The 25,187-nt window shown below is 44.2% G+C and overlaps 1 protein-coding gene across 1 annotated transcript in view; it reads left to right on the forward strand.

Annotated features, from left to right (window-relative positions):
- LOC139050675 (uncharacterized) overlaps nucleotides 1-24,985 on the forward strand; it is a 33,419-nt gene extending 8,434 nt beyond the window's left edge. The window contains exons 2-10 of the mRNA XM_070527276.1: nucleotides 52-116; nucleotides 352-438; nucleotides 5,657-5,717; nucleotides 7,391-7,428; nucleotides 10,608-10,697; nucleotides 15,811-15,889; nucleotides 18,339-18,415; nucleotides 22,210-22,296; nucleotides 24,866-24,985. Coding sequence (XP_070383377.1) covers nucleotides 52-116; nucleotides 352-438; nucleotides 5,657-5,717; nucleotides 7,391-7,428; nucleotides 10,608-10,697; nucleotides 15,811-15,889; nucleotides 18,339-18,415; nucleotides 22,210-22,296; nucleotides 24,866-24,940 — 659 coding nt within the window. The 3' untranslated portion in view covers nucleotides 24,941-24,985. The remainder of the gene's footprint in view (nucleotides 1-51; nucleotides 117-351; nucleotides 439-5,656; nucleotides 5,718-7,390; nucleotides 7,429-10,607; nucleotides 10,698-15,810; nucleotides 15,890-18,338; nucleotides 18,416-22,209; nucleotides 22,297-24,865) is intronic.
- The last annotated feature ends 202 nt before the right edge of the window (nucleotides 24,986-25,187 follow it).

Consider the following 25,187-nt stretch of genomic DNA (forward strand, 5'->3'; position numbering starts at 1 on the left):
CGATGCATCCAATGCAAGTAATACAGCAATGTTTTGTCTTCTCTCCAACAGGTAGCTTCTGTGATGCTTCCCCGAGAGACTTCTTTCCACACCTGTGCAGCGGCTTCTTCTTTGGCGTGAGTGCAGAATAGAATAAACGACGTACAAGAAATGATTGCGCGTACTGGGCTCACAATCTTCTGTACTTACTTACATTTGCCATATTGTACAAGATGTTTTCGCCTAGAATTAGCATGCAGTTGTTTACATGAGTACGCATAAACGCTAAGCGGAAGATACATGTCAAATTATTTTCGGAAACACTCAGAACCGCAAAGATAACTCTACCCAATACTTTTTTTTTCATTCCAGCCGACACTAGAGTCCCCATGCGGTTACTTCTGTTACACATATGAGGGCTCCTTCCAAGGCACGTTACCAGATGGCGCACGTTGCCCGGTGAGTTCACAGCAAATTGCATATTCAGTTCTCGCCATGTCTTACCTCAGTACAACCGTACTGGGCCGTGGTAGCTACGGAAGCCGTAAGCAAACAGCAGGTGAAATTCGAGTTCCTGTAAAAAAGTGTATCATGACATGCTAGATACAACTAATCCAGCATAGTACTAAACAATGCAATAATCAGAGGCGAAGCTAGTAAAACAAGACCGTCAAGTTTAATGAAATATCTATTTTTGATGGCGTTCGCACAGTGTGGGAAATAATCCTGTAGAACAATTGTATTATACCGAAACAATACACAAATAAGCAGGAAGACGAGCAGCATGCTGCACGACACGTGAAAAGTGGTACAACCAACTCAAGAAACAATGCAATGTCTGTTCCATTTACATGAAGATTAACTTCTTGTTGCGCTTTGCACAAACACAATTACATTTGATGAAACAGCCGAGGAAGCTGCCAAATGTGAACCATTCTTGTGGAAATACAGACTAACCTTACGCGACGAAAACGGCCTTGGCAACGCTTTCTGATTAAGAGGTTTGTTCGTTTGTCCTTGGCTAGCGTAGTCAACTGTGAAAGACGATTTAAGTCAAGGCCTTTTTATTTAGGCAACCTACGAAGAAAACAGTGTTCCACTTGGCTGCGGCTAATTTAAGCATAATTCCTTTAAATATTAGCTCTAAGAAAGTTACTGTGAAACATGTTCAAAATTTTAATTATGGGGTTTTACGTGCCAAAACCACTTCCTGATTATGACGCACGCCGTAGTGGGGGACTCCGGAAATTTCGACCACCTGGGGTTCTTTAACGTGCACCTAAGTCTAAGTACACGGGTGTTTTCGCATTTTGCCCCCATCGAAATGCGGCCGCCGTGGCCAGGATTCGATCCCGCGACCTCGTGCTTAACAGCCCGACACCATAGCCACTAAGCAACCACAGCGGGTTGTGAAACATGTTACTTTCATTTGTGAACCTTCACTCGTTTCCGTACTAGAGCAAGTGTCGTGTACCTCTAGCATATTGTATTTGTACAGGTAATCCATTGCGCCCCCTTTGCTGCTTATTTGGACTGTTAATCTCATCAATACTGTTAAATTTTTATATGAGAGTGTCTGCCCAAAGTACGCCTTGCTTTGCTTCCTCTTCCCTTCAATGCGCTGTGTCATCGAACCGATCTACATTTGATACACTTTCTTGCGCACCTCATTTTTAAGTAGTATGTATCACTATCTCAATCATTTAAATTAAGCTATATCAACCTGTCCTTCAAAACTTTAATCTTGTTGATTAAATTGGCTAATATGGCGCTGAATGCTTACCAGTTATCTGCATACCTATGTTCTGCTTTATTAAACATTAAATGACGACATAAATATTGTAAACATGTCGGCTCATATGAGTATCTAAAGCATACACAGCGGGATATTCAACTGCCTATTTTATATATTTTTTATATTTGATCTATGCCCTGGTTGGACATTTGAGTATGCAACATCGATAATGCGGCCTATATATTTGGCGTTTCTGCGAAGATAGTAAGTAATATTTAAAGATCGCGTGTGGCACGAAGCACAACTATAATTCTTTCTATAAGCTGTATTGCTCAAACAGGCAGTCATTATGTGCGTGAGAAATTGAAATGCATATTATAACAATCACCAAAATTCGCCAAAGTTTTTTTTTTTTGTACTTGCCTTACTACACATGTTTCAGGGCAAAGGCCAGTCTAAGCAATATCCAATTACCCCTGACTTGTGCTAGCTGATTCCAGCTTGCTCCTGCACATTTTTCCTAATTTCATCTTCCCACCTAATTTTCTTCCGTCCTTGCCTGCGCTTCCCTTCCCTTTGCAACCTTTCTGTAACTGTAATTGCCCACCGGTTATCTACCCTACGTAATAAGTAGCCTGCCCAGCTCTACCATTTAGTGCGCAGCTCTTGATGCCCGGCCCTAGGCAGAGCGTCACCGTCCATCAGCGTAAACGCACGAATGCGCTCGTGCCACAGCTCGCGCGTTCGTCGTCGTTTTCTTCGACAGCTGGCTCCGATGCTGCTCATCATGCAGAGTTCCCATACTGCCCTGGAACTAGCTGCTCTACAGTTGCCCGGTGGTGGAGTGCTCGGCCGAGCAAGGGATCAAAGATAACACCATCAAGTAAAAGGAAATTGTAGATCATTACATAGCTGAACGAAGAATCTTTCCGCCTCCGCATAGCTCTCTCTTTCTCTCTGGAGGACCCTCGCATTTGGCGGCGCCTTCAGGGCCACAATTATACATCACCATATTGGATCTACCTAACTCGGACGAGGGGCTATCACGACGCCCTCTGCAAAATTTGTAAGGAGAAAGGTCCGCTCCAGAGCGAGGCTGAAGACGACCAGCGTCAAGCAATCCGCCTGGCCGTTGAGGTCGTGAAGACTCACCGTCCTCAATGCGCGGATACTGCTTAGTCCTCCCCCCCCCCCCCCCGCCCTACCTGGACATAGGTTAACAGGCGGGCACCCTAGCTCGGTGAAATAATGAAGTTTTCAATCAGTCAATCCCATACTGCCCTTCCCTCTGCGAAGGCACTGACAGCGTTGGCCCACTGCCAGTCGGTACGGTGATATCGGTCCCAAATTATTTGCTTCAATATATCGCGAAATCAATACACGTGCAGTTTTACAGTACAAAACACGCACCGCTGTACACGTACACGAACACGTACACGTGCAGTACAGTACAAAACACGTACAGCTGCACTCAAATTTCGCATTAGGAAGTATCATAATCGTCGGATATTTTTGTTCTCCTAATGTCAACTAGAATATCAGCTGTCCCCATTCGTTCTCTGATCCACACCAGCCTCTTCCTGTCCCATAGCGTTACGCCACACATTTTTCGTTCCATCGCTTTTTGTGCAGTTTCTTGCTTGTTCTCGAGCTAACCTCTTAGTTTCTGCCAAATATATTAGCACCGGTAGAATGCAATCATTGTACACTTTTCTATGGAACCAATTTTCAGGATGACGGCAGTTCTGATGTACTAATTCACGAGCTTTGTAGATAAGTACATTGGCGGCCCAGTTGCTTTCATACTTCAATCCATAATACGGTGTTTCTTTAAAAAGGAAACGGAATGACACTGCAGTTTTTCGTCAAGGTTGATCGCTCATATGTTCAATATGATGTCATTCAGAGAGTAATTTTCAAGTAAACATTCCTTACGGGCTCACCGGCTACAATTTGTGAATTGCAAGATTTGCCGTGAGGTAGTTAGTTCAAAACTTAACTAGTAATTTTTTTGTTATTTGGCGATTATGCACTTCCATTTCTCGCGAAAGTAATTTCCGCCTTTTCATGTACACCAGCTCAAGGACTAGAATTGTGCTACCTGCCACAAGCGATTTTTAAAAAGTACTTAGCCTTCACAGAAACGCTTGTTTTCGCCATGTTGTCGTGACGGTTAATAATAGAACTGTCAGAAACGGTAGCTACCATTCTAACTCTTTATTGGTCAAGCCGTGACAAAGAGTAAATGGCACTGGCGAAGAGGCGTTGCGTTAGTTTGACTGCGCAGTTGAAATACGATTAAATAATTGAGCGCGCAACTAAAATGCAGTGAGCTACGAAGATGGCTCAACACATTTAACGAGAAGAGACTCGTGCCTGTGCCAACTTTAGCTTTAGCCTGATACGTCAGGCCAAACTTTGTCGACGATTAGGCGCGCTGCGAGCACCGCACACCCTCATGCGTTCTAGCACGCCTGTGCCTCGTCAGGTCAGGAGTGGAACACACGTGCACGAAGATCAGCGGTAAATACCGGGCGCGAAATTGCATCACGTGCTACGGAACAGTTCCTTCTGATCACTAGGCTTTCTGTGATGGCGCTGCTGTTGCAGGCCCTGTCTGCCCATAGGCATCCGTTATATACGCCCTAATATCTTTGTAGATAAACGTTCTTCGCACATGCCATCACTCGCTTGCCTTATCATTTAAAGCGCCCCATTTGTAAAGGCAGTGAGTACGCTTCACTTCCCAAGACATATCTGGAGAGTGTGAGCAAGCAGGCCTCCGTTCCACAGTGAGTGACTTGCTAATTACGTAGCAAGTAGAGACAAATAGCCAGATAACGCATATCGAATTACTCTACTTCTGGACTGCCGACGATAGGTCCGTCTTATTGTGGAAATCTAAACGGGCAAACCTGAAGTTTCTCGAACAAGAAGGCTATGGGGCAGTACTACATTGAACACCCCGCACCTGACAGACTTTTAAAGCGGCAGCTTGAAGCTAGTTAAGTACTTATCAATGGGCGAATACTACGTTATTTTTAGGTAAGAAAATGCTCTTGTCCAAAACTTCGAGAAAATGCAATCGCAAAGACGGCACGAAAGCGCAACAATAGCGTGACATTAGTAAGATGCCAATACTATCAGTGGCGAAATAACTTACATCTGCCTTAAAGTTATGCCTATACTTTTTGTTTCTTTCTCCACACAAAAATGGCAAATACAGATTTCAAAGAGAAAGAGAAAGAAAGCAAGTAACTGCTGCGATGTTTACCGGATCAACGACAGTTTCGCTGCCCTGCACGGGGAAAAGAGAATAAAGGATTAACATAAATAAATCAAAGGGAAGAAGAAGAAAGAGTTCATGTGGACAATAGTAAAACCAGGGTGTCTGTCTATAGGCTTCTTCCTTGTCCTGCGAATTTGGGGGCAGTTGGTAGTGCGTAAACAAGTTTTTCGAGTGACCGTACGTTAGGCCATGTACTCAGAATTTGTGTCGGTCTGTCTGCTCGACCGTCCTCCCAGTCTGTTGTTTAAGTTTGAAGATACACTCTGGGACACCATGTTAATTCTCTGTTTCTCTTTGCTATCGTTGTAACGTGGCCCGTTTCTCGCATCGTTTTATGTACAGTCCGGATACCGTGTAAAACCACTAGCATGACCTGTATCGGTTTCGTTCCGTAGTGTCCCCTACATTTCTTTTGTTGTATTTAGGCGAAAATATTACCTTGAAGTCCTGGGATCCAATTTACTTTTGTGCTGGCAAAATGGAAGGAAGCTCGTGTACCTAGGTTCAGACGCACGTTAAAGAGCCCCGAGAGGTTAAACTTTATTTGATGTTCCCCACTAAGACGGGCCTCATAACCACATCACAGTTTTTGCATGTGAATCAGTGAATTTATGTTCATTTTATCACTTTTGTGCTTAACCCTGTGCTTGCAGCTTCGAACGTTCCCCCCTCGTTCAGGACGATGCATCAGGGGAGTGTGCATCGACGTTTCCCGTAAGTATGACGTTACTTACAACGCAATGAACTGGCTTTCTTTGCCCTTTTTGTCAAAGTGGGGATCTGAATATGTGCAAACAACGGTGCGTATTTTCTCTTGGGTGAACTTCAGTTGTTATTGCACGTTTGCGATAAAAAAATAACTAGTTGATCAAGTACATTTCATTCTGTAATAATTGCTTATTGAGGTATTAATTATGCGGCGAGTTCACTTTCAACACAGTTGCTTCAATGTCAGATGGACGCGGTGCATGGTTTGCTACAGATGGCGCATTCAGTAATTTGGATTCTTTTACAAAGCGAAAACAGTATTCCAACTGAATATTGCAGCCGGGGTTGACGTCGTAACCATATTCAGAAGAGCTTTTAGGAAGAGTTATTTTACATAGTGTTTCACTTTTATTATATGTTTCTTTTTTGTGTATTATACCTTACACGGCTACTGTGATCCGCTTCAGTGAGTAAACCTAAACACACACATGGAATTAGGAAAAGAATAATTTTACAGAAGCTTCCAATAGCTCTACGGATTTAACTGGCATTGTAAATTTCGATGAACTGAATCTTTCAAAAAGGGAGCATATATATTTTGACTATTTCTTCTAAGTTTAAACAACGTCAAAAGTGCCACTCTCGTGTATGCAACGTACAGTTTGGATTTTGTTGCTGGTTCTAAGGCAAGACCTTGTTATTATTCTTGCTAAGGTTATGGCTGAAGCACTGAAAGATTAGAGAACCGGTCTACTCTGCTGAAGAAAATTATATCTGCATCAGTGATGTATGCTTATTGTTTATTCATGCAGAGTTTTTAATCGGAAAATCTGGAACAGCATGCTTTATCGCAGTTCGTGAATATATGGTGGGTCGATGGATTGTGCTCACAGGGCTTAACGGTGCAGTTGGAACGTAGTCTGCGGTAGTCAGGCCATGTCGTACCCAGGTTTGCCCTAAGGCACCGTTGTCCTCATAGGGAAAGAGGTAACCACGTAAAATACACGAATACAGTAACACTGGAATACGAGAACAGACAACTACAAACAGAAGACGCAGGTCATTGTTGTGAGAGTGGTGCAGGCATTCGAAAACGCAACTCGAGCCGACGGCTTATAGCCAGAGTTCTAGTTCGTCAATAGTTGTCCACCGTACGATTGACGATGTCTTTATGAATGTGTGGCCGTTAGCGTCAAGCGTTCACGAGGCCTGAATTTCTGGAACAGGGATGCATTTCAGCATATAGTCCTCTAGACGGGTACGACTTTGGTTCCAGCACGTCTTAAATGGGGAAGACAGCTCTTAGTTCGAAGGTGTATATCTGGATTTTGCGAAAATTTAACTTTTTCGCAGATCTCGCAGCCTCCGCAGCACCTTGACACCGATAGGTCATAGAGACACAAACAAACTGTCTGCTTCTTCACATTTCGGAACCAAATCCAAGCATTTTGCAGCCAAGGACACACCGAGGTGTGGCATTTTTCAGACGTAACGCAGACGTAAAGTTGTTCTAGGGAATGGCTCAGTTGCTAGGCTTGAACTATGAAAAGCAGTCGCTATTTCCTTTTCTGCACGACAACAGTCACTACAGCCAGTGCTAAAAGACGTGAACCTTTGCTCTGCCGTTAATATGTGTCCGATATAAGGTATAGTGAATTTAAGGGTAATGTCTTTTTCAGGTCCAAAACCACGAGAGTGCGATGGCATTTATCAAGGAGTAAGTTTTCTACTACTTCATTTGAATACATTAGTCAGACCTGATGTGTAATGTTACTATACACAAAGCAATGGCTGCTAACGCCGGCATCGAGAGAATTTCCTTTCACAATAATTTTGACTCTTTTATCCTTCGCGAGGTTCAAGGAAGAACCTCACGTGAACAGGCGGTAGAGATTTCTCGGCCTAAGATTTTTTTCCTACTGCTCAGTAGACACCTGTTTTGTTTCGCACGAGATGTAGGTGCGCAAATATCTACAGACGCGACAATACGGCATTCCACATGCATTCTAACACGTGCTGTTCAGTACGAAGGTATCACGACGCCTGCACAAAATGGATGCCTGGAATCCCCAGCGTGGAATTTTTGTTTGCTTTCCTTATCTCGTTATCGAAGCTATGGCCCTGCTCTAGCTATGCTCAATCTCGCCATTTGGCATATTGTGGTTGTTCTTCATAGCAAAATATTTGCAAACGTTGCCATAATTTGCGACATTCACATTTCCGCTACTATGCAAATCTAGAAGCAAGGGGGTGCGAACGTCGAAAATTTCGGATAGCGCTAGATTAGAGATTGCCATTCGATTCTCGAGGCAAGCAGCGCCGAAAAATGCAGTGGCGCCCCGGTGTTTTCCTGTACTTGTAGGTACAAAGACGCGGTGCCAGGTGAGATTGCCGAAGGGTTTCTAAACGCTGGTCGAGTAAAATGGGCGTTGCTATAAGTCGTCCATCGCAATTTTATGTCTTTGCAATTGAGTATCTACATTTTCACCACTTTTCTGCCACGTGTTTTTTCGAGGATGTTTATTTGTGTGATTCATTAAAATCCTATAACTGTTAGTCGGCCCTCTGTCCATCTTTCTTTGTGTCACATTAACTTTCTTCGCACTGCTTACCTCAAGATGCAAACACCATAAAAAGCTTGCTCAAGCGCGTTACAAAAAAGATTGTCACGAATAAACAGGTAAAACAAATACGATGCTACTTCAAGCTGGTGTTTCTTTGCCGATTAACACAATTTGTTCCGAAAAAAAAAATAAAAGAGCAAGCTATATATGCCAGTTGAAAGTATCGCCGTTTTTGTTTTACCTGTTTCTTCGTCAAGGGTCAGCCAGTAACGCGCTTTAGCAAGTTTGATATAGAGTAATATGTGGCCTGCATTCACACCTCGTTATTCAAATAGAAACTCTCCCCGCAAACTACCATTCTCTTTCTTTTTGATTCCTGTACGATGGGACAATTAGTTTCTTGAGCATTGTCTTCATATACAAAATATAGTAATACAATTTAGGTCTAGCAAGAGAAATGCTGACGCAAATCGTTACTGTTTCGACTGATTCTGGAGCAAAAGATCCATATTCACTCACTACACAGTGACATCTCTTAATTTCTGCGCTAATTTCTCCGCAGTAATTTCTAAACATTTCTTAAGAATGCCCCGCTTCACGGCAGCCTGTGAATTTGTCTCAATTAATACGTTGCAATTTGTATTCAGTGCTTTTGCTGCGTTTGCATCTCTTTTAAAAAATGCACACTGCTATAGTAGTGCATTACGCTCCTTCACTGAACACATCAGTCTACGTGTATATTTACGTTCTGTCCCTTTGTTTGTTTGCGTCGTAGTTATTGCTTTCTCATTGCTTTCTCACACGACACCCCACTAAGAAGACAAAGCATGCGAGATTTAGGGTCTCCTACAACCTTGGCGCGTGTTTGTGTCAATCAGTAGTTCGCGTCCCAAAGCTACCTTCCTTACTAGTCCTCCTACACAGCTTTTTTGTGGATGTCGTGTGTACATTTTTTCTCAAGAACCTCTCGTCACCGTAAAGCCCCGATAGAACATTGCATAGCCTTTAACTCTATGTGATGTTCCCTCAAATATGCGATACGTTTGAGTTTCTACGCAGCGTAAACGCAGTAATGGCCATCATAATGCACAGACGCGACACTCAAAGATATCTAACCCAAGATCAATTTTAACTTTGGTGAATGCACGCGTCATTCTCGCAGTCAGCGAGATTGTACTACATTGAGGTCAAAGGGCCCGTTAACTTTACCACATGGTTTAAAGAACGCCTGTGGAAGAAAAAATGTTACAAAGGGTCAACGAAGTTGAACCTCGGGGCAGCGGAAGCTGTTGCTCTGCGGAGGTTCGACCTATACAAAGCATCACCATGGCAACAAGGTAACAAGACTCAATATTTATTCTAAAGGACTCTATTTCTCGCAGTAAAGGGCATATTTTCAAAAGAGCACGTAGTAGGAGAAGCCATAACCCAACCCGTCAACAAAAACGGCAGGAAAATTCAAGATAAGAATAATGTCTTTCAAGGGTATTCCTAGTTTACTTTGCCCTAAGAGCTGGACACAAAGCTCGTAAGAGAAAATGCTGCCGCGTCGTCTACTTTGAAAATTCTGTGGTGACAAAAAGTCTGCTCCCACTCCAATGCTTACGACCGACATTACATAGAGAACAATAGGCAGCGCATGCAATGCATGCAATACTGCAACAAAATTTCATATCATGACCATAGTAAATTTGTTTCTTTTTTCGACAGCACGGGCACCTGCATCACTTTCTACTTTGCGCCGACACACGCTCGAGTCAATTGCCGCATATTCGCATGTGCAGACACAAGATGGGACATCTTACCAAGGCACTCTCACCGATTCATTATATTAGTGTTCTCCTGTGTACGATATATTCCGCAAGAAAGCAGCAGCAAGAAGTGGCAGCTAGGGTTACCAGAGTCCGAGAGGGTTCACAAGGAATGCGTTAGTTTTAAGAACCCAGGTGTTAACAATTATTCTGTGCGCCTTCCAGTACACTGTCACACCCTGATACTTTTTTTTTCTGTTTCCCGGGTGTGATATATATGTCAGCTGCAACACATTTGTTGCCGTTGCTAAGCATGGAACATCAAAACATGGTGCCTCGAAGCATTGTGGTTTCACTACACTTTTTGTAACAGTGCTCTCAGACCACATAGAAATGTGCTGCCAACATGCACTACCATTGCTCGTTTGTATAGTAAATACAGATCACTAAAAGCAATTCAGTTGTTGTTTTAGGACCGAAAGTGTGTATCGCCCATGTATTTAGGTAATGGTCTTTGGAGCTAAGACATGGTTTATGACGCTACAAGATGGTTTTCCTTTTTTTCTGTTCTCCTTTTTCAGTCTGGATACGCGCCTACGTGTAATTATGAATGTACTGGCCCATACGGAAGACCCATCTTAAGGCCATACCTTGACGGAACACCCTGTCTTGTAAGTTGTATCTTTATTTCCCGGACTACATTTGTCAGCAGTTGGAACGTCATTTGTCGCGCTAGAAGACTACATACTGACACTCTCCAGCAAATTGGAAAGAAAGAAAAGCACACGAAACCATCACGGGCTCCGAAAATTAATTGACATGCCGAGCACTGGCTTCATGGCAAGGTTCATTGCGAAAATCACGTGCACCTATGCCTCTTTCTCGTGCTGTTTTAGCAAACCAGATACAGGACAGAAAAACTATCTGTAAAGAACACCAGAGCAAGTTTAAAACATTACTCCGTATGCGATAGGCAAGTGCGAGTCAAATTCAAGTACATCGAGATGCGAAAGAACTGTGCTAGGCAATAAACAATGGGCAATGCCCCAGGATCTCTGAGTGGCCCCCTCTCGCAACTGACGTCAGCGGGGGGGGGGGGGGGGGGGGAGGGTCGTTTCCTTAAGCTTCATTACATCGACCGTGACAACTCGCCCCAGCATATCAGTCGGCTTAGCGTAACCGTTCTTTTCTTTGCTCCTGCAATGGGTAGCGAGGGTATTTCACCGGCCAGGTGCGCACGCCAATGAGAATTGGCGCTATACAAAGCGGTGACAACTTTGCTTAGATCCACATTTTCAATCTATTCGAATCAAGCAGGCTTTCCCGCTTTTTATTCCTTTTATAAAATTATATTTTTGTTATCACGTTAATGAAGTGCTGTTTTCTGAATGGATTCCGGTAGTCTGAAAGTGCGTAGAGCACAACTAGTAATATACAAACCTAAACAAATACACACTTTTAATGCGAACAGCATTCTGTGCCTACTTCAGCCGTTTTGAGTCTATCTATCTATCTATCTATCTATCTATCTATCTATCTATCTATCTATCTATCTATCTATCTATCTATCTATCTATCTATCTATCTATCTATCTATTTATCTGTCTGTCTATCTAGCCCTAACGCCAACCAAGTGGCTCGAGTTGTCTACCTGCCTGGGCAACTAGGTATGTGCTTCTGGTCATGATGCCATCGTGGCTGTTCCGTTGTCCTCATTACAGCTTCGTGATCTGATTCTCGTCATTTCGTCGTCATCACACGTTCTGCCCCGACCGAGCGACCCAAATTGTCTAATAGCTTCGGCCAGTAGGTGTAGAGAGGTTCGGGGCGGTGATACCGTCGTGGTCATTGCATCGCTGTCATTCCAGCTTTGCCATCTGACATTCGTCATGCCGTCGACGTTTTAAATTAACGTGGCTTCTAGAATAATGGCCTGTAGAGCCATTTCTGGGTCGCTATTCGCCTTATTATCAACAGTCAGCGTGAGGTGAGTTCTCCTGAAATTTGTTTTGCACTAGAAAGTGTTTATGAAATATATTTGCGAGAAAATGTTACAGTGCCGTTTCACTGCGCGAACGCGGGTGACGCGCCAGCGTGTGCGTGCTATCTCGCACACGAAGCTATCGGGCCTGGAGCGCCTAAATGCCTAAACTTTCCGGATCGCAGATTGCATTCAACATAGGGCTCGCGAGGCCGCGCCATACGCAGCAGCCGCCATAGTAGAACGCCTCCCCTCCTCCCAGTTGGGGAGATGGCGCGCTTCCTCCCCGCTTTCCTCCCTTGCGCAAGCAAGATTGAGCCGCCATCGTCGGCTCACCGTTGCACGCTTTCACTTGCACATACAGCATACGACGCGCGAGGACGTTATCACGACACGAACGCGCTACGTCCATTCCACACACAGCACCCGTAGCAACTGCCAGAGGAGGTCAACCCAGCGCGCCTCCGCCTACCCACCTCCTCAGCGATGCTTTGCCTCTTTCCTCCTTGCCCGTTTCGTTCGATGCCATCTAGAATTTCCTCTAGGTGGCATTGCTTTGCCGCGCGCTCCTGCGCGATTTTTATCTCTAGCTTCAGCCCCCTTCCTCCTCCGGCACTCGCCTCATTCGCGGCTTCAAACTAAACATCGCCCATGTAATTGACGGGCCACTTACACATGTGTGTAATGTGTAAAGCATGCTTGACGATTGTGAAATATAACAGAGCGTGGTGCAATTAATGTTTGGGGTAAACCGCGTGCGAGTGAAATAATTGGACTTTTCTTCTCAAAAAAAAATTTTACTTAGGCAATACCAAGTTAATACAAGCAGGAGTGAAATATGAAATTTGTATTCAGTACAATGCCATTTAGTCGACGCAAGATTATGGGAATGAGCCTTGTGATCGCCCTTCATTTATAATGCTGCGTAATCTCTGATTTACTCACTCGGTGCGACGTTCTAAATTGAGTAAAGACATCAAGTTATTGCCTACGACGGCTGCGGTTATATGATCAAAAACATTTTTCCTATAATAAAAGATGTGACGCACCAAATAAAATCTGGTTTTACCTTCTTTGTCGATGGAACAGTATAACATTTGTCTTGCATGTATGGCAGAGGTACACATATAGCATTCATATAGAGGAATATACATGGAACAATATTCCGATGCAGTTTATGCGTATACGTGCATGTGCGTTTCTGTAGGTCTGTGTGGTTATTTGTTAGTGAGGCCATGTGGACTCTGAAATGTTTTGAAAACGTGCCGTGTATACAGTGCTCAGTATATTGTACATGTTATTGTCCTGCTGCAACTGTGCCGTCATTGTAACTCAGAGTGTTCGCGTGGTCTTTTGTAGAAATTTACTTTTTGTAAACAACCAGTTGACGGTAAAAATGTCACTGGAGCGTCCATATATTAACTACCGCAATACAGTAATGTGGTAACTGCATTAGCCCCGCTGTGGGTCCGCTTCTGTTCCCATCTAAAAGTAACAAATGGAATACCTTAGACAGTAGATAAATGGCGCGCATAAGTGGTAATAACGCAGTATGTTATGGTCCTTGCTTTGGGTACCTCTGCGTCAAGTCAAATTCAGCAGTAGTGACGGCTTTCGTGGCGCATGAGTCTCTTCCTTGTACCTGTGCTGTCTAATTTTGTGCATAGTAGCGTGAATCAAGAATATCTGTAGCTCTCGTCTGATTTTGTTTTGCTTTCTTTATGTGCCTTGTTAATATATTTATGCGTAGATGCGTCAGTAGCCTCATTCGCAAGAACTCGCAACTTAGGTGCATATTTCTTTTGCAGACTCTTTTGTGCGCTTTCAATTATTTCCGAAAACGTTCATTGCCTTTTGTGTCCTTTTTGCTCTCTTTTGCGCATTTTGTTGCTCGTGCTTGTGTCTGCAAATGTTTGTGTTTGAATCTATCCAGTGCTTGTCATCGTTTTGTGCTTTTAATATTCCTTCCTGATCACCATAATGTAGCCGGTGCCGGTAGGAGTGGCCAATGCCAATAAGGCGCCAGTTACTCATTTAACTAAACATAAACGCAAAGAATCCAGGAACTAACTAGCCCCCTAACAACATTTACTCACACTTGATTCTCCAGAAAATCATAGAAAGCACTCGGGCTGTAGCTTATTGTACACGGGGTCCAAGCGTCGCGATACATCGAGCCCGGATTGCGCGTGATCACCTTTACTTCGTGACCTTCTGCGTGGGGCCGTTGCTTCGTCGTACGTGATTGGCGGCAGCTCAAAGGACAAGGACGAAACGAGACGGCAAACGCGGCGCCGATTAGCATGGAGTCGTGCACCTTGACTCTTGTGACTTTTTAAAAGCGAAGCTTTTATTTACGTACCTCGCCGTGTCGTGACCGTGGCTGCTGCGTTGCGGTTCTCTAACCCGAACAGGCCAACCAATCACAGCGTAGGAGGCGCGGGTTATTTGCACCACCATCAGATGGCGCTCGCCTCCGGGCATCCGCGGCAGCGGCAGTACATTAGCCTCTCTGCAATGCCTGCACAAAGCATTCCGTGTCGCTTTGTGTGGGCATTCAATAAACGCAAACTCGTGTTCCGATCATTTATGCACTCACACAAAGCTTCGCTGCATAAAGATTCCAACTCGTTGGATCTGCTGCATATTTTCTTTGTTCAATGCATAGAGTTTCTCACTATATTTCCTAGAGGCAAATCTGGTGCTGCTGTGCTGTGGTTGCATGACAATGCTGGTATATTGTGACTTCGGATTGGCATCGTTCTCGGAGAGCCAGGCAAGCACCGTTCCGTCTGTCACAATGATTCATTTTCTACTAAAACTGCACGTAAAAAGCTGTTTTAGCTTTATTATTAAACAAAAGCTTGTTTGACTATAAGAACTTGTTATTGCATGTACAATTATATGATACCTAAAAAGTATCAGCGGGTCGCTAAATTTACAGGACAGGCGACAAGATTCGCGCTCACTTTGAAACAGTTTCTCATCTGTTCTTGCTTTTCTTCCGTTCGTCATGCATTGTAGGCGAGTAAAGATTGCATTTGCGTGAATAGAAACATTTTATGAAGTTTTACTTTAAGAGCACGTTATTTGGGTAACCATATCCCCGTTTTGGACGAAACCTCTTGCAACACCAGCCAACACGAGCCTCGCAGACAAATATACCGTCATTCCCATGACGCCACAGCGCTCCTTAAGAAACTCCCATAGACGGTGGCGCGAGATTTCTCTCTAGGTGTTATAGTGAGAAACTCTACGGTTCAATGCCACCCTTTTCTTCAATTCTTAGTACTTGGCCAGTGTGTGTGAAAAGGTATAAATGAAGTCGCCTAGCGACGCCAACCTATCATAGATATTGCGTATTATTCATTTGAACAAAGGTCAGTTGGAAATCACGTGGGGCATCAGACGCTGATATAGGTGCGACAGACGACCCAGGGCACATGAACGTGACTGAACTGGTCTAATCAAGTGCTGGTGGTTTGACACACTTTGTACGCTTTCTGTTGGAAGCAACGCTGCTACTGTTATGACGCTGCAACAACGTTGCTTTCTCATGTGCTCGAGAGAATCTCCGAACGTGCAGACAGAAGTGTAGCTTTCGGATTTCGAATAATACGAAGCCAGGACACAGTTATTCCATATTCGGAAAGCCGAACGTGTAGACACAAGTGTAAGTTTCGGATTTCGCATAATAGGAAGCCAGGACACTGTTATTCCATATTCGGAAATCCGTGATAGAGCATTGCGCTCAAATTGTTTGGGTCACGTACAGTTGGCTAATTTTTCTCGCATGGTTGCAGAACATAAATAGACGAGGAAATCCTGTTGGCGCTGCAGGTGTCTGCAAGGCTGGGCAATGCATTGAGCACGATGACTTAGGTGAGTTATCACAGATCTGTAAAATTATCCGTTATGATTCAAATGCTGAGGGTGGGATCTGCGACAATATAATACGCACAGGCCAGTTGTGCTATCCTGGCCAGACTTTCATGACATGAAATTTTCCAGAGAGAAAAAAAGCACATTCTGGTCGACACATATATGTTCTCAATGGTTTATGCTCGAGTTCTCCACTGCGGTGCTGTTCATACGCGCTGCCAAATTCTTACGCATGCCAAATGTCGCGTGAATAGGTACAGCACGTGCAATTGATTGGTACTTGCCCCTAAAGCGCTAACTTGATGGCACCCAAATTTTACGCTAATCAGACATTTCGCAGTGCATTTTGCGTAATACCACGTTTCAATAGCGTTACCTACCTTTTTCGTCCCTGACAAATCCCAACTACACATCGTTTAAGGTGGCACCTGGTATGGAACCAAGAAAAAAAACAATTGTGTCAGGGAATGGGGAGATGGCACAACCTTCCAGCAACAACCACATTCTTAGGATTCTTGGGTTAGCAGGTGAACCAAGATGAAACACTTTCCGCGTCATGTTTGGCCATTACATTAACAGACGGCGCTATATTCAAGTTGGTGAGAAAATATCAACTATTTGACCGGTATTGCCTCTGACTACGGGTCCTTCTAGCAAGTATTGATACTAAACGTGGCACTGAATTAAACCGAGAATTGCTAGCTTCCCGAAATGTGATCACTAACGAAGCAGCGGCTTAGTAAGAAGGTAGTTATGCAACTTTCGACATATCCTCCTGCGACTCTTCCCACGTAATGTTACACATTGGCTTCAATCCTTTTCAATGTTATTTCAGCAGTGACTGCAGCGCGTAAAATATTCACTTCGAATATGAGGTCATGCCTGCAGTATTATATGGAAGTAGCTATATTCTCGCGGCCAGAATTTCAGAGACTTGACACTAATTTGACATAGGCCCTTTTGACGTCACAGACGAGGAAAATAAACCATGAGCTGCGCTTCGAATGCATGAAAATCCGAGATGCAGCATCAACATTGCGACCCAGTGCGCCACGTTGTATCTCTGTCTCTGTTTATGCAAATAAAAGCAATTTTTACAATATCACACAAGATGAGATGGTTACTTCGCCCACGTATTTGTAGGCCCGGCATCTGGCATCAAACCGCGGCGTTAAAATAACTAATTGCTTTCGATTTTCTTTCACATTTGTAATATAAGCCAGTCTCTAATAAGAACTGACGCGAGTCGCAATTATTCCACTAAGCTAGTTTCGATACTAGGATATTGGTTCAACATGCTACCTCCTAGCAGTGCCACAAGCATTCTACCGTTTATAATACTGCCATTGGGCTGAAAATTTACTGCATACCTCTTCAGCCGTTTCGCGGAGTGCGGTGTAGAAATTGTAAAAAGGAGTAAGCCCTGTCAGGAGACATATAGCTTCATTTTGCCTCGTTGCATTACATTTCTCGAATTAAGAAAACGAAATCGATGAAACGGTCTGGTTCCTCAGTATTTGTCAGCGTACCGAACTCAGCATCTAAACTAAACGTGATTTGGGGATCCTTAATATGGTCTGTGCTTACTACTTAAAATGACACCTGCCATCGGCATCCTAATGCAACAAAAACGAGATATTTGAGCTAGTTGTGAAGTGTTCCGTAAGCGACAATAAATTTTATATGACTTGTTGGTATTGTGACAATACAATACCGCGATGAGAGGAATGTTTATGATGTGAAAAACAAATGTCTAAGACAAAATGACAAGTTTTTAGGAGCTATCGAATACAAGCCATCAACGAGACGGCCAGCAGAGACGTGAGGTTGTAGGAAATGCTCTCGAACGCACAAATCTTTGGCAGCAGAAAATATCCAATATCCTGTGGTGTAGGGTTGTGTCTAAAGCTTGTCTTTTATTCGAATACTCAAATGAATGTGGTGAAATTAGCGTCACTAACGAGCTAATATGCTATCAACTATTAATATGCTATCAGGTTGGAATGAAGCGCGAATCAGAAAAAATAAAGACAACTCGTACGCCTCAAATTTCCAATTGGATTGTGCAATCTGGTTTTGGCATGGCGTTAACTGCACTGCACGACGACTCTTTGAACAAATGATCCCGAGTTCACACATAGCGGCAAATGTGAAATAAGAAATTTTCCACGGGCAGCTAACATTTTCGTATTCGCGTTTCATTTCGGCGTGATTGTAAACATGTCGGCTTACTGTGAACCCGGACGTTCTCAACCCATTATCGACTTTGGTGTAACATTGTGGCAGTTTTCTCGACGCGAAGCTGCACGCTTGCAAGCCCTGTGCCCGTTCTTCGTTTCTATAACTGTGTCAAAAAAACAGTGTTGAAATTTGCGTGTGGAGGCACAAAACATGAGCAGCCCTATAGTCTCGTTATGTGTATGTATCCGTAATTTTTCTCGCTATGCAGAGGTGAGGAGCCCTTGGGTTAGAGAAACAGTTTTTGGATCCAAATATCACCGATGCCTCGCCAAGAAACAGCTCACGGTAAGTTACACAGTCTCGCTTCAAGACTCATATCTCATTACCATGTTACGCCACTGTCCATGGCTTTCTTTTTTTCGACATAGAAGTAACACATCTGTCAGCTTGCTTACAATTAGAAGGCCCCTCACCACGTTTGGGCATTGAAAACAGGCAACCGAAGTGCTAGATCACACGCTCATTGTCGCGTCTACAATGCATCAAAATTATCCGTGGCCTGAAGTAAAAGCTGCAATTTTAGATGAAAGTAATTGCGCTCTTCGTCTCGAGCATGCCCCACTACCTGTCGCAGAATCAGTTGGGTGTGGCGAAATGGGCGTGTTGGTTAATCTTGAATGGCAGTAGTTGAGCGCTTAGTAAACACGAGGACAAAAAAGGCGACATACACGCACGGGTGCTACATACGTTTAACTGCTTGAGAGAGCCGAACAAAAATGCCTTCGAATACACGTCACCGACCACGTGAACCAAGATGCCTCCGCTGAGCAAGATGAGCGGATAGAGAGCACAAACAAGAAGAATGAGAATTTTGTTACACATGTGCAAATATTTGAGTTCTTTGTCGGACAACGCCAAGAAAGTCTTGTTGATACAGGAACCATCGTGATTATCAATCTGCTCACTCTCAATTAAAAGCGGTGAGTTCACACTTGCTGCTTCCTACTATCTTCGTTTCATCGAAGATGGGGACACACACATACAAGAATGGAAATGCAAAGCTAGAAAACCATCTGAAGGCGTTTCGCTAATATTGTAGTTATGCTCCTTACGCCGTTCATAGGTGGATGGATAGGTGGATGGGTAGATGGGTAGGGGAATAGGTGGATGGGTAGATGGATGGATGGGTATGTGGATGGGTAGGTGAATGGGTAGATGGATGGACGGGTAGGTGGATGGGTAGGTAGATGGGTAGATAGAAGGATGGGTAGGTAGATGGGTAGATAGATGGATGGGTAGGTAGATAGGTAGGTAGATGGATGGGTAGGTAGATGGGTAGATGGATGGATGGGTAGGTAGATGGGTAGGCAGATGGATGGATAGATATGTAGATGGATGGATAGATGCCGGCAAGTGGACGATGAACCTCATCATCATCAGGCCAGTTTTATGTAAACTGCAGGATGAAGGCCCCTCCTAACCATCTCCAATTACCACCTGTCTGGCGCCGACTGATGCCAATTTGCGCCTGCAATTTTCGTTATTTCGTCACCCCAGCTAATTTTCTATCGTCCTCGACTGCGCTTCCCTCTCCTTAGCACCCATTCTGTAACTCAATAGTCCACCGGTTATGTGCCCAGCACAATATATCACCTGCCTAGGCCATTTTCTTCCTCTTAACGTCAACTAGAATATCGCATATTCTCGTTTGATCTCTGATCCCCACCGCTCTTTTCCTGTCTCTTAGCGTTACGCCTAACATTTTTACTTCCATCGCTCCTTGTATAGTCCTGAACTTGCTAACTGGCATCTTTGTTAACCTCCAGTTTTCTGCTCTATATTAACACCAGTAAAATGCAATGATTTTACGCTTTTCAGCGGACAGTGGTAAGGTCTGTCAGACTTGGGTATGCCTGACGTAGGCGCTTCAACCTTTCTTTTATTCTTCTGAAAATTTTCTTCTCATGATGAAGGTCACGGGAGAGTAATTGACCTAGATAGACATACTCCTGCACAGAATCTGGAAAGTGACCGGCCATCATAAAGGTTTCTTCAATTGCGAGGATAGTCAATACTACCTTTCTCTTCTGCATGTCATTCGCCCATATCATAAGAATATCATTCAGATACAAATGTTTCGGGCATAAATCATGCATCATCGGTCATTCTCTAAGTCAGTGCGAAGCGTTTTTCCCCTGCCCGTGTCGCAAAGTCCGAACGAGCTCACGTCATCCTAGGGAAAACGTTTCCTCCAGCAGCGACGCATGCGCGTACCGCGACGCCCTCCGGTGACGTACGATAGGAACTAGACGCGTTCACAGACGCTACCCGTCACACCTAATTCGTCTTCAACAAAGTGTTCTTTGAAAGTACGTGTCTGCGTCCCGTAAGTTACAGTACTCCAATCGGTACTCCAAGCGTGCTGCTGTTCGGTACCTACGCACCGCTTCTCTTGTTACTCGCGCTCCACCGTTGTGCGTATGTCATCGGCCCTTCACTACCTCTCCTGCTTCGCCCCTTCTGTATGCATCGCATACATCTGTAGTCTCTCCAGAGACTTGGCACTCTTACGATCCTCTTCCGCCTGACGCTTTCGAGGGCTCTTTATATCTGCGAGGAAAGGTCCACGCGCAACAAAGCGCAGCTAGCGCAGCCGAGCCATTTTCTATTCGTGGTGCACTCACCCGCACTGGGCAGTGCAGCAAGGAGACGAGGTGCCATGCCAGCAGCGGCATGCGAGTGGATGCGTGGGAGAGCGCGCGCATGAGCGTCCAACAAGGGGTAGCTCAGCCAATAGCGGTCAATGAGCTGGGGCGTGGGTGCGCGCGCACTGGCGACAAGCTCTGTTATCTTGACGGCCTCACATTTGACCTTGGCTTCCGTCTAGCCAAAGAGACGACATGAATCGTGACGTGAATGTGGCACAGTCCCTCCTCCTTGGTACGGTAGAAGGCACGGAAGGAACGAGTTTTGCGAGTGCTAGTCGAGGCGAAAGAATATGGTGTCTGTAATAGAAGTCAAGCTCCGCTTCTGGCAGTACGACGACCTGAAAATTCAATTTGTGCTCTCTTCTAATGGACTACTTTAAATAATATTTCTTGCAGTGAGACGATCCCCGGATGGCACTTTAAACTCCAGCTGTCTAACCAAACTTTCCGATTATGTCTGGTGAGGAGGCTTTTAATGCTTCCTCTTCTAGTATTGGCCTCAACCGTTACTCTTTCCTCTTGACAAAAAATTCAAGTGGCATCATTGGTCTGCCTTCCATTCCACGTGTTCACACGTGTTTGTGGCATCTCGTATAAAACGAAACGCGGGAAAAGATGCGTACATTGTAACTCTGTCGTTATGGTGTTTTATTTTACCGTTACGTCAAATTATCGGGTTTAACCACCCAAGACAACACACGACCTGTGAGAGGTCTAGTATCCAAGGGGCACCGAATTAATTTCGAATACTTGGAGATCTTTATCGCACTCGCTAATCTAACTACATGGTTGTTTTTTTCCGTTTTGTTCCTTTTCAATCTGTCATTCCGTCTACTAAGTGCGACAATATATTAAACAGAACTGAGAGAAAATCCCACTCCTACTGAACTGTAATCGCAGGTGATAGCCAAATAACAATAAATGAACAGGGCTTGTGAAATTAACTACAAGCGCAAATTATCACGGAGAATACCGTACGGAAAAATGTACCGCGGGCACGGCACGCTTCGCTTCCCATCGATGAACTTAATCGTCGAGCACAAATGGTACTTCCGTTAAGATTTTAATGCGCTGATAAATTAGTGATGTCTTCCTAATATCGCTCGTTCCCGGATCTGCCCTTGGGAGACTACGATGACATTGACACAAGATTGTTTACATCTCACGATGCTGCGCCTTGACGCAGCGTCTTACGCGTCATCGTGAAACCCTTATGACTATGACATAGCCATGTGAATAAACTAGGCCAGCATTATGATACAACACGTAAACGGTCGCTCTTCCACAACCGGTCTTCCTACCGAAGCGACCTCGTGAGCAGCAGCGTAAAGCAATAGCCAGTGAGCCACTACGGCCGGTACGAACAATACACCGAGGCACATTCACTTCTTAAGCTCGTAGGCTCATATGTATATCTCTCTTTTTATGCAGAAGAATTATCTCTGGGATTGCCACCACTACTGCAAGAGGAACGGCGAATGGTACTACGGCGTATACGAAGACAGCAGCAGATGCCAGGTAAACTAGGCCTTGTCGGCGACGACTCAACGCTGCTCGCGTTTGGCCGAGCCAGACCAATTGCAGCGTATAGCGCTGTGACCAAACCCGTGGCTAAGCCTACAGTTGACGTAGTGCACTCTTCGTCAAAAGTATACGGGCTACGTTGCCTGCGACCGCCGGGACAACTACAGGCTTGGTAGTTACTGTGGTATGCCACAACTTAGAATGTCCTAGGAAATGGAAAAGAACTCCCGTATGTACTCACCATTAAGAAGTCGGGAGTGTCATAAACGCGAAGGAAATTGCGCCACTCACCCGTGTGTCATGAATGAGCTGAATAGCCTCTGTACTTTTCACAAGGTATGTGCATATATCATAATAAATGAAAGCTCGAATGGGTAGCTATGATACAAAACGCGCTTTCTAAGTCAGTAACTGCAGACTGTGCGCGGTATCAATTCATATAGCAGCTATTTGCAGAACTTTGTAGAGCGTGTTACTTCTGAGACCGGCTTTTATTTACCCTTTCACTGCCGGAAGCCAACGGTACTCTTCCGACAGCAGAAACCTTCGTGTACTCCTATGTACGTTCTCTCTTCAGGCGTCTAATCATGTTCACAGTGCCTGATAGTATCTGAATATATTTATAATGATGTTGATAGTGTTAAGCACCGCGTTTTAATAATGCACAGACGGCGGCTCTATATAGGTCAGTTCCTACTACGGGCCACAGGGTCCCAGTGGCTGATTTTCCTTTATGACGACTTGCTTCGTACAGCAGCGAATATTCTGGCATTGTGTAACATGAAACTCCAATAATTCAAAGGGCTGTTAGAAAGGCATTGCTTTGGAGTTTTACGATTATCATATGGCCCCATCATATGTTGGAGCTTAGATTTGAAATTTCCGCTCTCTGACAAAAATTGCATCCAAATAATGTGCGAAGTTAAAGCTGCTTCTTTTGTAAGAGCCCGTCAAGGCGTAGATTCCAGCGAACGCGTTCGATCGGCACAATTTTTTTCATCAAGCAAGCTACAAGGTTCCACAAACTGGGTGCACAACCCACCAAGCCTTCGCGGCTTTTTCTGTGTGCCCCCAGCATATGTATGGATTCTTACATTTATGCTTAGGATAAATGTGATTACCTCTGCTGGCGTGGTCCTCTCGCAGGCTCTCTCATTGCTGTGGGGTCTTTCTGTCTCTGGAGCAAGAGACGCAAGGCAATCTCCCCACAACACCATCCTCGCGCAGTGTTTCCACTTCTGGAATGACTCTCCTCCGAACTAATATCCTATTTACTTTTACTCGGGGAAGAGGAGTTTCGTCGGCAGTAGTCATGCGGTTCCCTGTCATGGCAAATGGGCACGTGCGGCTTGTTTTTTCACTAGCGGTGCGCGAATGGTGACCTTTGAGACCGAATCGAATGACAATCGAATAGTGCCAGAAGCGTAACGAACCGAATCGAATATCGAACAGCTTTTCGAATCATGAACAGCCGTCGGCACAAATGATATAAAACCATCTTCACATCCTGGTATTCTTAAACTTAGCATGTTTGTGTCATTACATAACATCTTATGAAGCGTTGTTTAGTAAAACCATTATTCGAGAATTAGGAGCAAATAAGTAGTTTCTTCGCATGCACAGGGCTATTTAGAGAGTGGGAATGATCGCTGTATATCATGCAAAATATGGCTACTTAAGTGACGTAAGTGACGTATTTCAAGTTCTCCTGTTTTATGCATATATGCTATGACCACGGGGGTGAAAATTTAACTTACGTTTTTGCTTCAGCCTAATTGGGTGCAGTTGATGTATCCAAACATTAAAAAAGTATTCGAAAAAATATTCGCAGTTACGAATAGTGATTGTTCCATTCGAAGACCGAATCAAATAGGGCACTATTGGATTCGTTATTCGAAACTTTCGAATACTCGCACCCCCTATCTTTAAGCAAGTAAGCATGTACTTCAGATAGTTTCGTCCGCACTCTAATAAGAATATGAAATAAGAATGTGATTTTTTTAATGCGAATGGTGTTCTTTGCCTATTTCAGCCATTTTAGCCAATCGATCTATATCTATCTATCTATCTATCTATCTATTACGCCAACCCAATGGCTCAAGTTGTGCGCTGCGTATAGAATGTGGAAAGCCGGCCACGAGAAAGATATATATATATATATATATATATATATATATATATATATATATATATATATATATATATATATATATATATATATATATATATATATATATACATATATATAGCAACTCTGACGGTGATCAGCTCCAGGCCAGCTTCCGTCGCTCTTCACACCTCGGAGAGGCAGCACGTGTGTCGACACATCCATTACAATGTCGCGATCGCGGTTGTAGTCATAGATTCGGGATCTCCAACAGGTGCGCGTAATTCTAACGTGTTTCTCTCACACTAACTCTACACCATCATTGAATTTTAAGCAATTTCTAGATGTTAGCACAATATTGAGAGCTAATTTGTGTCTGTGATAAGCTTTGTGCGTTCGACCGCTGACCTACAAAACCCCTGAACCTAACAGAGTCACACCGCTTCTCTTCTTCAGCACCCGGACAAGCGTATACCAGGCTGGTGCTGCCACGGACGCTGCCATTCCTCGGATTGCCAGCGAAAGGAATAAAGGCATTTTCCTGTTTGCCGCAGCACGGGCGGTCATTGAGAATAACGAGGCCATCATTTACTCTTGTACGTTCTTCGATATGCAGCTCGTATGCATTTCTGCGTTTCAAAGACAGCAAGAAAAAAGGTTATTTATTTACAAATACCTCCCAGGCTCCATGTAGCAGTATTACGTGAGGGGGACTAGACCATGATTTTTAACAAGAACACGAAAACAAACAAAAGAAATTCGAGAACCGGGTATTATA

This window comes from Dermacentor albipictus, chromosome 10 (genome assembly GCF_038994185.2).
Source record: "Dermacentor albipictus isolate Rhodes 1998 colony chromosome 10, USDA_Dalb.pri_finalv2, whole genome shotgun sequence".
Lineage (NCBI taxonomy): Eukaryota > Metazoa > Arthropoda > Arachnida > Ixodida > Ixodidae > Dermacentor > Dermacentor albipictus.